This window comes from Halichoerus grypus, chromosome 9 (assembly GCF_964656455.1).
Source record: "Halichoerus grypus chromosome 9, mHalGry1.hap1.1, whole genome shotgun sequence".
NCBI lineage: Eukaryota > Metazoa > Chordata > Mammalia > Carnivora > Phocidae > Halichoerus > Halichoerus grypus.
The window spans coordinates 144,110,718-144,127,572 of NC_135720.1; the positions used below are offsets into that span (position 1 = coordinate 144,110,718).

General features: G+C 47.7%; 1 protein-coding gene, 1 non-coding gene and 1 pseudogene across 2 annotated transcripts; all 3 read left to right on the forward strand.

Moving 5' to 3' along the window:
- Positions 1 to 310: 310 nt before the first annotated feature.
- On the forward strand, positions 311 to 8,206 carry GPX5 (glutathione peroxidase 5). The gene is made up of 5 exons (XM_036089247.2): positions 311 to 397; positions 3,450 to 3,603; positions 6,298 to 6,415; positions 6,832 to 6,931; positions 8,000 to 8,206. The coding sequence occupies exons 1-5, from the start codon at positions 311 to 313 to the stop codon at positions 8,204 to 8,206; spliced, it is 666 nt and encodes a 221-aa protein (XP_035945140.2).
- Positions 8,207 to 13,314: 5,108 nt separating this feature from the next.
- On the forward strand, positions 13,315 to 13,749 carry LOC118533788 (oligosaccharyltransferase complex subunit OSTC pseudogene; annotated as a pseudogene).
- Positions 13,750 to 15,269: 1,520 nt separating this feature from the next.
- TRNAI-UAU (transfer RNA isoleucine (anticodon UAU)) lies at positions 15,270 to 15,362 on the forward strand. The gene is given in 2 exon segments: positions 15,270 to 15,307; positions 15,327 to 15,362. It is a non-coding gene; the product is annotated as a tRNA-Ile (tRNA).
- Positions 15,363 to 16,855: the final 1,493 nt, after the last annotated feature.

Below are 16,855 nucleotides of genomic sequence, written 5' to 3' on the forward strand. Positions count from 1 at the left end.
GTCTGCGTCTGGACCCTACTATCCACTCCGTTAAAACACACAGTAGTCTTCAAGGACCATGGATGCTTGCCCTCACCTTTTCATAATCCTGCCAGAATTTATATGAGTCTCAGGTCCGCATCGCACCGGTGAGCACTGAATGCCCACGGGGGTGTGTGTGGGTGAGGATGTGGTTTAATTCTACGTCCCCACTCATGCCCCAGAAATCCTTGCCACCTTGCGATTGGCCTGCGAGGCTTGGCTAGCGTATCAAAAGGCTGCCAGGTGTGCGAGATCTCAGCCTCAAAGACTAGATCTACAGACACTAGTCATGACTGCACAGTTAAGGGCCTCTTACCTTGTTCCTCTTCTGCTAGTCAGCTTTGCACAGACAAATGCCAAGCCTGAGAAGATGAAGGTGAGTGACCTCCAGAGAGGGCGGGGTAGGGCTCCAAGGTCAAGTTACTGTTTTGTCCTGCTCCAGTCATTCTTTTTTTTTTTTTAAGATTCTATTTATTTATTTGAGAGAGAGAGAATGAGAGAGAGCGAGTACATGAGAGGGGGGAGGGTCAGAGGGAGAAGCAGACTCCCTGCTGAGCAGGGAGCCCGATGCGGGACTCGATCCCGGGACTCCAGGATCATGACCTGAGCCGAAGGCAGTCGCTTAACCAACTGAGCCACCCAGGCGCCCTCCAGTCATTCTTGTAAGACTCTGACCTCTGCTTTCTTTCTTCTTGGGGTTTTCCATTAACCTTTCTTTTCTCTTGACTCTTCTTTGATCCTAGAAATGGGTGTTCCTTGAGCTGAATACAGGTAGGGAAGAGTCTCCTTACTGTGGTCCTTGCTCTCCTGCATCTCTAGTTAGGGTGGCGTGGATACTCTTCCAGCTACACCAGTACTTAATTTACATCAGAGCTGGGCCTGGGGCACGGGAAGGCAGTGGGCTTCACAGTGAGGGGCAGGGTTTGGAGGAGAGGGTGGGCTAAGTCATCTCCGATGCAGCTCAGCAGGACACCTAGGAGGAGGAGGAGAAAACCAATGTGGAAGTTTTATGGATGGATAAAGTCAGAGAGTTAATCAGAGAAACATAAACACAGGCAAAATAATTGGAGGTCTAGGGGCGCCTGGGTGGCTCAGTTGGTGAAGCATCTGCCTTCAGCTAAGGTCACGATCTCAGGTCCTGGGACTGAGCCCAGCGGGGAGTCTGCTTCTCTCTGCCCCTCCCCCCCTTCCATGCCCCTGTTCTCTCTCTCTCTCTCAAATAAATAAATAAATAAATAAATAATTGGAGGTCTAAAGCAATTGGATTTAGGATCAGGAGTCTTGGGTTCTGGCCTCAGTCTAGTCCCAGCTCATGGCTCAGTTGCCTTATTGATGAACTGTGTGTATAGCAAAGGGAGGGGCAGCTCTGGGAAGGGCAACAATGATCTGGATGACTTGGAGGCAAAATGGAATCATGAAGCGAGAGGCAAGCAACCTTTCATCCGTGTAGAGGGGCGATCACTTCTGTCTTGAACAAGTCCCTTCGCCTTTGTTAGCCTCGGGATTTCTCATTATAAATTTGTGGGCAACAGTATCTACCTGTGGGCAGGTGAGCAATAATTATGACACACAGAAAGTGTTCAGTCAAAGGCAGCTCTGGTAAGATCTTCCTACCACTCTGAAATTGACGGGAGAACCTCCTGGTTACTCTCTACTTTTGAGAATTGGTGTGGCTTTTCTGTTACTCAAGGCTGCCTAATCGGGTATGAAGACCCTGGAACCTGGGCTAGAGCATTTGCTTAATAAAAAGCTGAGTCTGGAGGTATTGGAGACATATCATACGGACTTAAATAAATATGTTTGAAGCAGCAATGAGTATCCCGAGTAAGCTGGCCTGAGAAGGGCTCTCCAGGTCCAGAGTCTCTCTAAACCCCCACACCCTGGTTACCCAACATGATTTTCAGTAAATTTCAGTAAATTTCATTGCAGTAGCAAAGGAAAAAAATAAGAGACAAATTCTTAAAAATGTTTAGGTTAGAGCCCAGCATCGTGGAAACGGATGGATGCTTTCACATGGTATTCTCTTTATGCATGTCTCAGTTTCGCTGGTATGTGTTTGTGTATGCACTCAGCGGAAGGTGCGAAAGCCTGCAGAGGGAAGGCACCTTTCTGCCCAGGAGCAGGGAGCGAGTTCCAGAGCCTGGAGAGCTAGTGGTAGAAGCAGTTGGCCTAGGAGGTTGGAGAAAGTCTGGTTTCATTTGTGTTGCATCTGGACAGGTGGTGGTGGCTAAAATCCTTTCTAGTCCGCTGGATTTCCGGGGAGCCTGGTTTAATCTGGACTTTCCTTATCAGATCATGTCTTTCTCCCCTTTCTCCGATCAGTTCCTCTGCCTTCCTTCTCACACTTTCTGTTCATACTCCCTGTGCTCCATGAGCAACCGGCAGCAGCTTTCCCAGTGTCGGAAAAGGGGTCCTTCACGGACCCTACGTGGATAGAGTGGAGGAAGAATAAGGTGAGATCTGCCTTGCAGAGGAATTTAACCTGAGAACAGGCAGTGAGAATGTCTGGACAACTTGTTTCTGTCACATGGAATCTATTTGTATTACGTGGAACTCTGCTCAAATACATTCAGGAGCCTTGGGGAGGAACAGGCTCGACGGAGCCAGGGACGAAGGCGAAGATTAAGTTCCCAGAGCAGAACGGGGCGGGCGGGGGCTGATACTGCAGCAGCGGGGGCTGCCAGACAGATTTCGGTGCCATTGGCAATTGGACTGGCGCCCTCCGCGTCCGCCGCTGGGAGCTACAGTGTCACGGCCGCGCTTGTCGGACCAGCATTCGAGCAAGCGCGTGACAGGAGAGAGGACGCTCTTCGAGGCACAGCTGATACTAGGTTCTAGAATGTTGAACCGGGAAGGCCCTGTGAGGACCTGACCGGAATCTAGATGAATGTCTTCATTTTAGCGGTGGGGAAACTGAGGGTCAAGGATGGGAACTGCCCAGGTTCACAAGAGAACTTGACAGCAGACTGGCTTCTGATTCCCAGGTCAGAGCTCTTTCCGCTGTGTATGTAAGCGATCCAGAACCTTCCCTTCCCCGGGAGAACCCAGGCAGGATGCCTTCGGTCCAGAGCCCACGCGAGCCTCATTCTCACAGAGGCACAGTGAGCATTCCCCTTTGGCCCACTGCCTTCTAGGGCTTCCCACGCCAGCCCGTGAACCTCTGCTCTGTTCATCTCATCCCAGCGCATTTCCTCGTATCCCTCCACCCCCAGGACAACAGGACAGGGAGGCTTGCCTGTTGCTTGCTCAAAAACCAGTGGCTTCCAAGTCACAAGACTTAAGTCTCAGTCCACACACCCCGTGGACAACTGCTCTCTGTTTCCTGGTTTCCCTTCAGTCGATACAGCACTACTCTTTGAGTGCTTTGAAAGCTTACACAGAGGTTAGGAATTGTTGTCGTTAACAGTACCATTTTTTAAATCTTCCAGATGGATTGCTACAAAGATGTGAAAGGCACAATCTATGACTATGAAGCCCTCACTCTGAACGGAAACGAACACATTCAGTTCAAGCAGTACACCGGCAAGCCCGTCCTCTTTGTCAACGTGGCCACCTACTGTGGCCTGACAGCTCAGTATCCTGGTAAGAATTCACAGCCACGTCTCCTCGGGACTGAAGTTTCCAGCTCATTATGTTCTAAATCATAATTAGAATTATATTCTCTTTACATACCAAAATCAATCCTCATGATCAAGTGACTTCATTCCTGATGCCAGGAGCCAGCAAGCAAAGGCCGCAGGCCTAATCTGGCCAGCCTGCTTTTGTAACCTAAGCTTTATGGGAACACAGCCATGCCCCTGCACTTACATACGGATTTCACGCCTCCGGGCAGGGGTGAGGACTTGATGGTAATGGTGACAGAGACCATCTGGCTGGCAAAGTCTAAAGTATTTTCTACCTGGACCTTTATAGAAAAAGTTTGCTGACTACTTCCCTATGTCCTGCCTCTGCTTTGCTCCTGGGAGTTCCAGGAGAATCAATAAATCTCCGCGGACTAGGAGCCTCTCCACAGATTCCGGAAGTCTCCTTCATAAATACCGGAGACAGGATCGATGTTTCTGAGACTTGTCCAGGGTTTTACAGGTAACCTACAAAGACAGAGAGAGGGGGATGGGGTTTTATACCTGGAGCCGTGTTTGAGGGGAGAGCTGGTAGAGCAGGTGCTGAGAGGCGAATCTTCCCGCTCCAGCTCAGTGCCTCCTGGACTTAGACTCCTCCTCTCTGTGTGTCACTCAGGGAGGGACTTTATCTTTCTCATACCTCAGACCATGGAGTTTAGAAGACGATGAAGAATGAGTAGGACAAAGGGGGCCAGGGTAGCTCCACTGGTTAAATGTCTAACTCTTGATCTCAACTTGTGTCTTGATCTCAGGGTCGTGAGTTCAAGCCCTGTGGTGGGCTCCATGCTGGGAGTGGAGCCTACTTAAAAAAAAAATAATGAATAGGATGAATTTTATCAGAAACAGAGGGACTTATATTTAAACTGACAAGAACTTCATTCTGATTATGTTTTGAATAGGTAATATATTCACAAGTCTCACAAATTATAGGAATCAAAAGCCTAGAGTGAGAGGTCTTTCCACCTCCTTCCCCCTCCCTCTAAATGACTGGTATTATCATGTGTACAAAATATATACATAGAGGTTTTTTTTTCTGCTCCCCCCCCCCACAGTTGCAGCATAATATAAATACTACTTGCCACTTTACTTTTTGTTTTAATTAATAAAGTACCTTAGAGTTCAGACCATCTCCTCATTCAAGACTGAATAACATTATGTTGGACCGTAATTCATTTTGCCAGTTTACAGTGACTTTAAAAATCAATTTATTCAGTTCCCACTCTGTACATAACAGACAAGGACACTAAGGAATGTTTGCTTAAGGACTGGAAGACAGGAGGGAGTGATCACGTACAGTGACTGAAGACAGGCGGGAAGGATGGGGGAGAGGTACTGAGGAACCATATGGAATCAGGAAGGCAATCTCTAGTTTGTGAAAAGGAAAGAAAGATAAAGAGGAAAGGAAAGGAAAGGAAAGGGAAGGGAAGGGAAAAAAAGGAAAGGTAAGGAAAAGGGAAAGGGAAAGGAACGGAAAGGAAGGGAAAGGGAAAGGAAAAGGAAAAGGAGAAGAAAAACAGGACTCAGAGGAAGTACCAGTTGACCAGTTGGCCGCGCAGTGGGACTGACTAGTGAGTAGCCGCCCAGCCCAGAAAGCGTTAACAGAGAAGATGATCATAAAAATCTGAGCAGATTGGGAAACAGTGAAAGAAGCTAGGTGCAATCTTGTGTTTTGGCATGTCAGTGAGGACCATGAGGACCTCACTCCTCAGGACCAACTTCCTGAGGACTGTGGAAGAACACCAGGAAGCTGGACCTGGAATTTCTCTGGTTCCCTCTGCCCCTGTCGGGTTTATCTCTGCTCCACCCAGGGCACCCAGCCTGTACAGAGGAGAGAAGCCCATTCTCTTCATCTGTGTCTTTTCCTTTAAAAAAGAAAGATTCAGCGTGCCTGGGTGGCTCAGTTGGTTAAGCAACTGCCTTTGGCTTGGGTCATGGTTCCCTAGTCCTGGAATCGAGTCCCGCATCGGGCTCCCTGCTCAGTGGGGAGTCTGCTTCTTCCTCTGACCGTACCCCCTCTTGTGATTGCTCTCTCAAATAAATAAAATCTTAAAAAAAATTAAAAAGAAAGATTCAGCCTAGCAATTAACCAACCAGGGAAGGCAAGCTTTTGTATGTATGTGGTTAACAAAAGACATGACATAAAATTTACAGTTGTAACCATTTCTAAGTGTACTGTTCAGTCGTGTTAAGTGTATTCACATTCTTATGAGACAAATCTCCAGAACACTTGCATCTTGTCAACCTGAAACTGAACCCATTAATAACACCTCCATACACTTTCCATAAGCAGCTGCAACTTCTACAATCAACAGGAACCTGGTGAGGTTTTGAATAATAAAGGTGACTGGGGGCCATCTCATAAGAAGGGGATCAGAGAATTATCTGGGATGGGACATGGTCATCCTTATTTTTAAGAAAGGGCCCTCAGCTGATTTGGATGTCCCACAGATTTGGGAAATATTACCCTATAATAAAGGGCTTTTGAATGCATGTCTGGAGCTCCAGCATCTAACTTCAGCCCTTCCGCGAAGAGTCTTTCCCATCTAGAGATTTTTCCTTCCCTAGTCCTCTCTTTCCCTGAAAATGAGTACAGATGGTTCTCTCCCAAGGCAGAGTCTCTAGTCAGGCCTCCTTGCTGTCCCTTCTCTACCCACAGAACTGAATGCACTTCAGGAGGAGCTGAAGCCCTTGGGCCTGGTCGTGTTGGGCTTTCCCTGCAACCAGTTCGGAAAGCAGGAGCCAGGAGAGAACTCAGAGATTCTTCCGGGGCTGAAGTAAGTGCCTGCTTGGAGCCCCAGAGGAGGCCCCTGTCTGCCTTTCTTCGGTCTCCAGTGTGGGTGTGGGTGGGGGGCACCTGCAAACTGACATCAGCTTTGTCTGCCCCTGATGCGAGCCTGGCAGAGTCCGGAGACTCTCCTGCTCCCTGGGAGTGAGATCTGGGTGGACCACAAGGGGCCCAGGAACACAGACACCGCTGGGACAGGAGCAGCGCAGAGAGCACAGCAGAACGAGAAACATCACGTGCATCAGGGAGCCCAAAGTCAGGAAATGGCCTTATTTTCCCTTCCCAGCCCTGTTTTCCACATCTTTCCTTCTTCCTGCCCCTCCCGTGACCCCTCATCCTGGTGGCCCACCATGACTTTCTCTCCTACATTCTGGAGCTTCCTGGGAATGCTGTGGCTCGTTGCAGGTATGTCCGTCCAGGGAGAGGATATGTACCCAACTTCCAGCTCTTTGAGAAAGGGGACGTGAATGGCGAGAAGGAACAGAAGGTCTTCACCTTCTTGAAGGTGAGTGAATTACTGACCCAAACCTTTTCTTTCCTAGCGTTCCTAGCAGAGAGCTGGTGTGGTGGAAATGGACCCAAGGCTCATGCCTGGAAGTGACATTGGACTCTTGGCAAGAGGTCTCCATGTTAGGATAGAGATCCGGGTTTAATTTGTTAGTATTTATGAGATTCTGGCTTTCATGATGGGGAGGGCTATGTAGAGTGGCTGTGTTTCCGAGGACCACCCTCTTTTGCTCATTGACATTCATTCATTCAAAGTACGTTTGCTGAGTATGAGGCAGTTTGCTAAATAATATGGATATAAAGAACGATAAGACACCCCAGTCCTTGATGGGTTCCTACTGGAGAGGGGGAAGTAGAAATCAATAGGTTAATACCATGTAGTAAGTGCCTTTTATGAAACACTGACTTTTAGATACAGAGAACTGAAGGCTGACAGGGTCTCTAACCACCAGCTGTTAATTGTTCCTAAATGCTGGATGGCAAGCCAGAACTCGCTCAGATAGAGATTTTTATATACCCTCAGCGTATATAAAATGAGAACAGGACAGTGTAAGGAGGGTTTCATAAACTCAACTGACTCATAGGGTTATTCTAAGATTAGGACCTATATGTAATTTATTCTTACAATAATCTTTTTTTAAATTAAATGATAAAGTGATGCTGTTTCTCAAAAGTTTTATTATTTGACAAAACAAAATGTTGGACCTCCATGTTGGTCCCAAAGATATTTTTGGAACGCTACTGGCCCAGGAGCCATAAGACCTGGGAAACTGCATTCTAATCTAAACCATTCGTTTTGCAGAAAAGGAAACTGACAGCCACAGAGGTGACGTATCTTACTCACGGTGGCGTGGCTTTGTGATCACAGGGGTCGCAGGGGAACAGGATGAGGGAACAGACTTTTGCTGTTATATCTACAACCATCTTGGTAGTTGGCATGGTGGCAATCCAGAGGATTTGTTAAGAATCACAGGAAATCAGAATATCTAGGCATGGGAGGGAGCGGATTCCCTGTGGGTGAAAATAACAGAAATGATGCTGTCTGTCTGTTCCATCTCTGCTCCAGCTCTCCTGCCCTCACCCCTCTGAGGTTCTGGGCCTATTCAGACATATATCCTGGGATCCCGTAAAGGTCCACGACATCCGCTGGAACTTTGAGAAGTTCTTGGTGGGGCCTGATGGAGTCCCTGTCATGCGCTGGTTCCACCGGACTCCCATCAGCACGGTCAAGTCAGACATCCTGGAGTACCTGAAACAGTTCAAAAGTAAATAGGAAGGCCGAGTTTGGGGGAGGAGCCACCCTGCTTCTTATCTGAAGACCTTTAAAAAAATTCCGTATTTCACTACACTCTTCCTAAATGGCCTCCACTTGACTAAATCACTCTATGCCACCAGAGTTCCCACTCTCTACCAAGTAGAATTATATTCAGAAGGTTACTGCTATTTCTCCTTGCAAGAGTATATATGTGGGAGAAGAACAAAAGAATGGAAACCCTAAATCCTCACACCTCTGTTCTGAATTTAATCACTCCTAACCATCAAAGGAAAATCAGCCTTCCATGAGGATGGCTCAGTCTGCCACGACATCCTGAAGAAGAATGTTCCTAGACAGAATGTTCCCCCCTCTCTCTCCACCCTGGAGGTGTAGAAATAAGAGTGGGATGATAACTGTACAGCCTAGGTTCCAGCTCATAACACTTTCCCTCCCCCAGGACAAACACGTACTGTCAGCTTCCAAGTCTTTTCAGATCAGTGTTCATCCATGACACCCACCCTCCCACACGCACGCTGACTGGTCATTTTGGTTTAGGAACCCTAAGGTGGAGTGGGAGCAGGAGACTGCCTTGCATGGAAAGAGGGGCATCTCCATGATAGTGGGACCCGGAGCCTCCCTCTAATTTAGATCCTACAGAAACTTCCCTACTGTCTGACCTCCAGTGCACTCAGGTTAAGACACCTGGGCAAGGCATCCTTTGAAGGATGGGCTTTCCCCTCTCCACCCTAGATTCCTCGGCTTCAGAACCAGCCCTGCACTGTCTCCAATAAAATGTTTTCTGCAGCGTCTGGCATCACTGTGGTGGTTTTTATATCCTATCCTGTGCTCAAACTTGTCTCATCCCTCTCTTCTTTCTCACTGTGACTGTCACAGATGGTGTGTTTCCCAGATTACCTGAACCCCTTGGATAGAAGGAATTATCCTCCCAGATCTTTGGGAGGTTGTCACCTGGTGGTTCTCAATTGTTACCCCTTGTTGGGAATGATCTCAGGTCGAGGTCATGTCCCCTTTCCAGGGGCAGCCTGTATCCAATTACTGGTCAATGGAGGTTATAAAAGGTAAAAACTGACTTCTCAACTTGGGACAGCTCTGAAGGGCCCATCCCAGCTGCAGAGACCCCCGAGGGTCAGATGCCTTTCTGTTGACCCTGAGGTAGTGCTCCAGTGAGCTTTGCATGCAAATCTCCACCTTTGAGTCTTTACAGGTAACCCAATCTGCAGTGGCTGGCACCAGAAGGGATCTGAGAAAGAAGGTGCTAGGATGAGAGTTTTAGAGTTTTAGAGTTTTGAAGCTGAGCTATCCACCATCCGGTTGGCAGTGAGGGGATGGGTGGAGCACAAACAGCCACGGGTACAGAGTAGCAGTGCAATTTTTATTTTTTAATTTTTTTAGAGAGGGAGGGAGAGGGGGTGCAGAGGAAGAGGGAGGGAAAGAGAGAATCTTAAGCAGACTCTGTGCCCAGTGCAGAGCCCGACACGTAGCTCGATCTCACAACCCTGAGATCATGACCTGAGTTGAAACCTAGAGTGCAACGCTTAACTGACTTAGCTACCCGGGTGCCCCACAGCAATTTTTAAAACTTTCACCAAGCCTGAATGAGGTGGTTACACTGGTGAAAGGATACGTATTGGTGGGTGTGATGTATGAGGTGCTTGAGAAATGTGGGAGAGGTGGTACTTTTAAGGCGATATGATTTTAAGGCAATTTTAAGATGGTTACTAAAAGAAATTGATGCTTTGGAGAGAGGTGATTAAAGGCTGAGGGTGATATTTGACCAAATAAAGGCTAACTGTGGAAGCCAGAGTGTTTCCATAAGAGGAGATAAAGAACCTCTCATATCCTGCAACCCGAGAGCACAAAAACCTAAGGTTCACGTCCAAGACTTAATCGTAGGAATAGTAGAGCTCCAAAGAAGGTTAAATTGTCAAACTAAATTATCTTCTATGCCCAGGTCATGGCCTTGACTGGAAAAGAATAGAACCTTGAGACACTGGGTGGAGACATCTGGTTGGATGACTTAGAACATCTAAATCCCCAGATTTTCCAAGACCCCGAGTTCTCCTTATTAAGGGTAAGCATGTCCTTCTTGCTTGAGGACAACGCAGAAGCTTCTGTTCTGCTAAACATCATGGGCTCTGCCACCTACTCAACATCTGTCCCATAAAGAACTAGATCTAAGGGTTCTGGATCAAGGGGCATGGAACACAGTTAGCTACAGGAGAGTTCATTGATATGGGAGCATTTTCCCAATGTGCAGAAATTTTACACATTGGCAAGAACCCAACACACTGTTTGGATTCTCCTGCTTGGAAAAAGAAATGGGTCTCAATAAATGTAGCAGAAATGCCAGGACTGTTGTGCCTGATGACAGAAAGGAGGGATCAAAAGCTGAGAGAAGTGTCCACACTGGAATGGATTTACCATGTGATGCTGGAAACCCACTGATGACGATGTTGCAGGAGTTTGAAAAAATAAAAAGGAATGTGCAGGATCACTGAGAAGTTGTGTGGTGAGTGTCCTGGAAAGGCCTGGGCTGTTGAGAGGTTCTGCTATAGAAGTAGTTAGTGTTGCTGTTAGCAATGCAGATTAGAGGATCCTGAAATGATCCAGGCCAGAGCGGGCGGCACCCACCCATCAGACTCTGTGTGTGTGTGTGTGTATGTGTGTGTGTGAACTCTCACCCATCAGACTCTGTGTGTGTGTGTGTGTGTGTGTGTGTGAACTCTCACCCATCAGACTCTGTGTGTGTGTGTGTCTGTGAACTCTCACCCATCAGACTCTGTGTGTGTGTGTGTGTGTGTGTGTGAACTCTCACCCATCAGACTCTGTGTGTGTGTGTGTCTGTGAACTCTCACCCATCAGACTCTGTGTGTGTGTGTGTGTGTGAACTCTCACCCATCAGACTCTGTGTGTGTGTGTGTGTGTGAACTCTCACCCATCAGACTCTGTGTGTGTGTGTGTGTGTGTGTGTGAACTCTCACCCATCAGACTCTTGTGTGTGTGTGTCTGTGTGAACTCTCACCCATCAGACTCTGTGTGTGTGTGTGTGTGTGTGAACTCTCACCCATCAGACTCTGTGTGTGTGTGTGTGTGAACTCTCACCCATCAGACTCTGTGTGTGTGTGTGTGTGTGTGAACTCTCACCCATCAGACTCTGTGTGTGTGGGTGTGTGTGAACTCTCACCCATCAGACTCTGTGTGTGTGTGTGTGTGAGCTCTCCAGAGTGTCAGAGATGACTCAGAGAACACAGCTTCCCCAGAAGCACGGTAGGTGAACAGCGAGCACAGGTTATCATCGTCTATACAATCAGCAGAAACCAAGAACAGGAAACCAGGAGACCGAGGGCAGCGACCCCAGGTACCAATGAAATCACAACACCTTGCTCAGCTTCTGATCTTGAACCAGTTTTCAGACCCAGGATCCCTGACTAAAGGAGAAGCCAAGTCCTGAGAAAGTAGGACCTGCAACACCACCACAAATATATAGAAATTAATTTCCCCATTCCTTTTCTAAAGGGACTTCTGACCATTCACTCAGTAACCATAAAATCAAGAAAGAAATACCCTTACATTTCAAGCACTGTTGGACATAAGATCCAGGTGGACACTGATAATGGAGGGCCCAATGTGTCTCCATGGCCCCTGGGGAGAGCGGAGGCTATGGGACCAAGCAGCAGGGGTCCAAGCCCAGGTCCCAGCCCAAGCAGGAGACCAAGCCCAGGTCTGGTTCACAGTGCATCCACTAAGGCCAGGGATCCATCTGGTAGAAATTTCTCTTGTCCCCAAGTGTGCAGTTAGAAAGCTATATGTGGTAGTCGGCAAACTGCTACATCACCATCTCCGCATGTGACGAAGAGCTTTCCCAGTAGAGCAGGCCTGACACCGACTCCCAGATCCACAGCTGGGGCAGTAAATGAAGCCGTCCTCCCAGGGAGAGTGACAGATGGATCAAAAGGACCCAAAGGATGCACAATTGTCTCTCCATGTAATGCACCAGTTTGTTCCTACAAAGAGTAAAAGAAAGATCCTGGAAAATGACAGTGGACTACCAACCACAAACGAAACCAAGGAATAGCCCTAACTGAAACTGCTGCATCTTGGGGCGCCTGGGTGGCTCAGTTGGTTAAGCGGCTGCCCTCACCTCAGCTCAGGTCATGATCCCAGGGTCCTGGGATCGAGCCCCGTGTTGGGCTCCCTGCTCCGCGGGGAGCCCGCTTCTCCCTCTCCCTCTGTCTGCCGCTCTCCCTACTTGTGCTCTGTCTCTCTCTGTCAAATAAATAAATAATCATAAAAAAAAAAAGAAACTGTTGCATCTGATGGGGTATCTTTGTCAGAAAAGATTAATTTACATCCTTGCATTCTTTAAAGAAATAAGTAGAAAATAAGATTAAGTGTAAACTTTTTTGGAGCTATTAGTTCAAAAAAATCATCTGAACACCATCATAAAGTCTTACCCTTGACTCATCTTACTTTCTATACATCCTGACACTACCACCTTATCCCCAAACCTGACTCAGAGAACATCTGCGTTTGCTCAGAAAGTGTTCAGGACACTGACCCTCCGGGAATGTTGTCCTGTCAGAGGCTGACTTCTCAGCTAGGAAGGCCACATTCCCACTCAGAAGACAATGTTTATGGTTTTAGGATCAGAGAGGTAAGGTCCTCTCCCTTGGAGAGGGACCTTAGGGGTTGGTCAGAGCTTCCCCCAGGACCAAGAACTGAGCTCACTCTTTAGCTCAGGCTGGGATATTCGTAGGAAGAGAAGACACAGAATCAGAAAGACAGCTTTTGCTCTGGAGCACTGGTCCTCAACCTCTAAAATGCACCTCAGCACCAAATGTCTTCTTTAGCAGAAGACGGGTCAAAGACATCCAATTAAATTGTGATAGATCAGTGGATGGATTGAACACTGTCTCTTACAAATAATATAAGAATGTGGGATAATGAGTCATTATATGTTCAGTCCTTAGAACAGGTCCAACCAGATAGCAAGGGCTATCTAAGTGTTTCCTTTAGCTTGACCACCATGGGAAATAGTTTATGCTATAGTGCTAAATAAAAATAAAATGATACAGGGGGTCAAGAGCTCCCCTGCCACCACTAACATGGAGACTTTGTACCGAGTCCTGTTCTTAGTGCTCAAACGCCCCAACCTGAAGCTGAAGGAACCACCCTGGATGCACTTGCTGTGGGCCATGATTGTGTATGCTCTGCTGGTGGTATTCTTACTCCCTCATCACCAGAAGAATCACTGATGATGTTACTGTTGAACCTCCAAGTGTTGGCTCTATGACCGATCAACGTGGGCGTCAGAGACCAGTAGCTTGCTTGGACAATATATTATGGAAGGACACACATCCAGCTTCCTGTCTACAATGGGAGGCTTAGGGTGCATAATCCTGGACGGATCGAATGTACCAAACATTCCAAAACTCAATAGATTTCTTTTTCTATTTATTGGATTTGTCTGTGTCCTACTGAGTTTTGTCATGGCTAGAGTATTCACAAGAATGGAACAGCAGGGCTATCTGATGAGTTAAAATGCCTTTCGAGAAGAAATCAGTGGATATTGAATTTGCTCCTCTTAAGTTTTAAAGGCTGTACCAGTCCTCTGATGTGAAATATGGAAAAGAATGAAAAGCAGAAGAAAAGTGAACACTTCCTCTAATGAAAACATAGGAAGGTATTAAAGCTTGAACTAGGATGTCTTCTTGGTATCAAAGAGACAAGCTTATCACGGTATTTTTTCCTGCTGGCCTATACTGATACACCAACGATGGTAAGTGGTACTTACGTCTTAGTTTTTCATTTCTTAAAGAAAATATACTCCAGGGATGCCTGGGTGTCCCAGTCAGTTAAGCCTCCACTCCATCTGGCTCAGGTCGTAATCTGGGGGAATTGGGATTGAGTCCCGTGTGGGGCTCTGTGCTCAGTGGGGAGTCTGCTTCTCTCCCTCTGCCTGTGACCCCACCATCCCCTGGTCTCTCTCTAAAATAAAGAAATAAATATTTTTTTTAAAAAAGGGAAGACGTGAAGAAATTTGGGGCACACCAATGAAAAATTAAAACCTTAAAAAAATATATACTCCATTTCTACAACTATAATATTGAATAAAGTGATTATTTTCTATAGCCCCCTTAACAATTTTTGGACATGACATTTCTGACTTTCAAAAATTAATGTAAAAGTCAGGAAGCCAGATCCCATAAGCTGAGAACTCTGGACAGATGATCAGCTGTACCTGTGGTCATTGCCTCTACACAGAGTGGGTGACAATACATTATTTCAGATATGTATGCAAGACTGTTTCCTGCACAATAAGATGTATTAAAGGAGCAGAGATGAAAAATTTTTCTAATTAAAAAATAACACATAAATGCATATATATGTGTGTGAGTGTATAGTTACGGACATGCCCACTCCAAAAATACTCCAATGAAAACCTTCACAGAACAAAGTCTGAAATGAGCTACGACACAAGTAAACAGTGGATGTGAGTATGAGACTTTAGAAAGTGTTCGAGTAATTATCACGTTGTTTCCTGCATTTCCTTAGCCCGTGTTGCAGCTATGATTTGAAAAACAGTTTTATTTCCGAAGGAAATACCAGCTCTCTGAAGGCTTCAGGGTAGTAAAGTACTTTACCATCCTTAGCTTGGAACCCAGCAGCGAAGGGCCGGCGGGCAGGTGGCACCTGCGCGGGAGGAAGGCCCGCGGGGATCCCCAGCTGGACCCGCCCTGAGCCCAGCGGCTGGAATTCACTCCCCCAGGTCGGACCCCCGCGAGGGTAGAACAGGTCCAACTGCAGTCGTTTGGACCAACGCGCCCTTCCTTCAAATACGAGTCTGCATGTGGACAGGCGGCGGGGAGCGGAGCGGAGCTGCGCTCCTTGGCCTCCAGCAGCGGCCGCGGGGAAACGGCTCCAGGTCCGCGAACACCGGGGATCGCCGCTCCCGGCCCCGCTCGTGGAAGGCTTGCTCGTGCCGCTGAGTTCCCGCAGCCGGAGCAGCCTCCCGCGGTGGGGGTACAGTCACGTACCTCCGCGGCCGCGCATCCGCACGGCTCCAGTGGCGCAATCGGTTAGCGCGCGGTACTTATAAGACAGTAGCTGGTGGGCGATGCCGAGGTTGTGAGTTCGAGCCTCACCTGGAGCAGCTTTTACCGCCCCTCCGACCCGTACAAATTCAAATGAGGGAGAGAGGGGGACCCCTCAAGGAAGCTTACGACCTAGCCGGAGCCCGCTTGTCTTTCGTCCTAGAACTTCCTGCTCAGGGTCCTGCGGAACAGCCCCGCGTTTTTGGCGCCTGCCTTCTCCGCACACCGGTTGCCAGGACGACTGTTCACAGCAGTCAATTCAGTGAGCAAAGGACCATCAGACAGAGACTCAGGCCCAGAGTTCAGGTATATATACAAATTCTAAAAATTACTGAAAAATTACTCCTATGCCTGATTTGTTAACTCCATGAAATGTGGACAATCTTGGTTTTTCCTAAGTATTGCAGTGGAAACTCTCCTGTCTTTAACCTGCCTCCCTCACCTCAGTCTCTCCACTCCCCTGGGCTGCGTCTGGGACCCTCATCACTCAGGTCTGCGATGCCGGTCGTTGCGACGAAGACACAGGTGGTCAGTCTCAGAAAACGAACTGACCCTTTACCATGTCCGGCTTGAGCGGGAAACTTGGGTCTAGTCAGCGCTACCGGAGGCATCCTGGAGACAGACAGAGCTCTGCAGCCCCCCAGGAGAGGGGAAATCGTCCGCGTGCAGGTGCCCGGCACCGTCAGGTCTTTTCCAGATGCTGCGCCCCGCCCTGAACTGCCCACCATGAACTGTAGGTTCAAAACGAGGTTCACAGACCAACTTAGGGGAACACTTGGTAAGGAAGTGATAATGAACACTTTACTCACCCAGATTTACAATGGACATATGAATAGAGGTTATTCACGGAGTTGTTTTCAGTTACAAAGGAGATAATCAATGATCAATTAATTAATGGCCCCAAATTCCTCCCACCTCTCTGCATGTCCCCTTGCAATGTGATTTTGCAGTATCTTCCATCAAGAGCTGGGGTCTATTTCTCCCCCTCTTGGATGTGAGCTGATCTCGTAATTGACGAAATGCAATGCTGTGGAAGTGATTTTGCAGGAGTTCCAAGATAAGGCCTGGACAGGCCTTACAACTGCCCCTCTTGCCCTTTTGGGACCCTGAGACCCACCATATGAAGAAATCCCGTCTAACCTCCTGCAGGATGGAGGAGCACACATAGAGAGAGAGAGAGAGACCTTGCCATCCTAGCCATCCCAGCCTTGCCATCAGACACCCCAGACATGTGGGTGGGAACATTTTGGACCATCCAGTCCCCGTCAGACTGCCAGATGCCTGCAATCACGTGAATGACCACAGGCAAAACCAGCAAGAGAATTGCCCAGCTGAGTGAAGCCCAAATTGTTAACCTGCAGAATTTAAATGAAAGAAACAATTATTGTTTTTAATCCACTAAATTTAGGTGAGGTTTGTTACAAAGATATAGATGACTGCTAAAAGCATTTAGCACAGAATAAGAGCCTAAGACAAGTTAGCAGATTATTACTTTGGGGGATCTTCTCTTTGTCCTAAGCATTGGGTCCTCTCTGTTCTTGCCACAGCATTG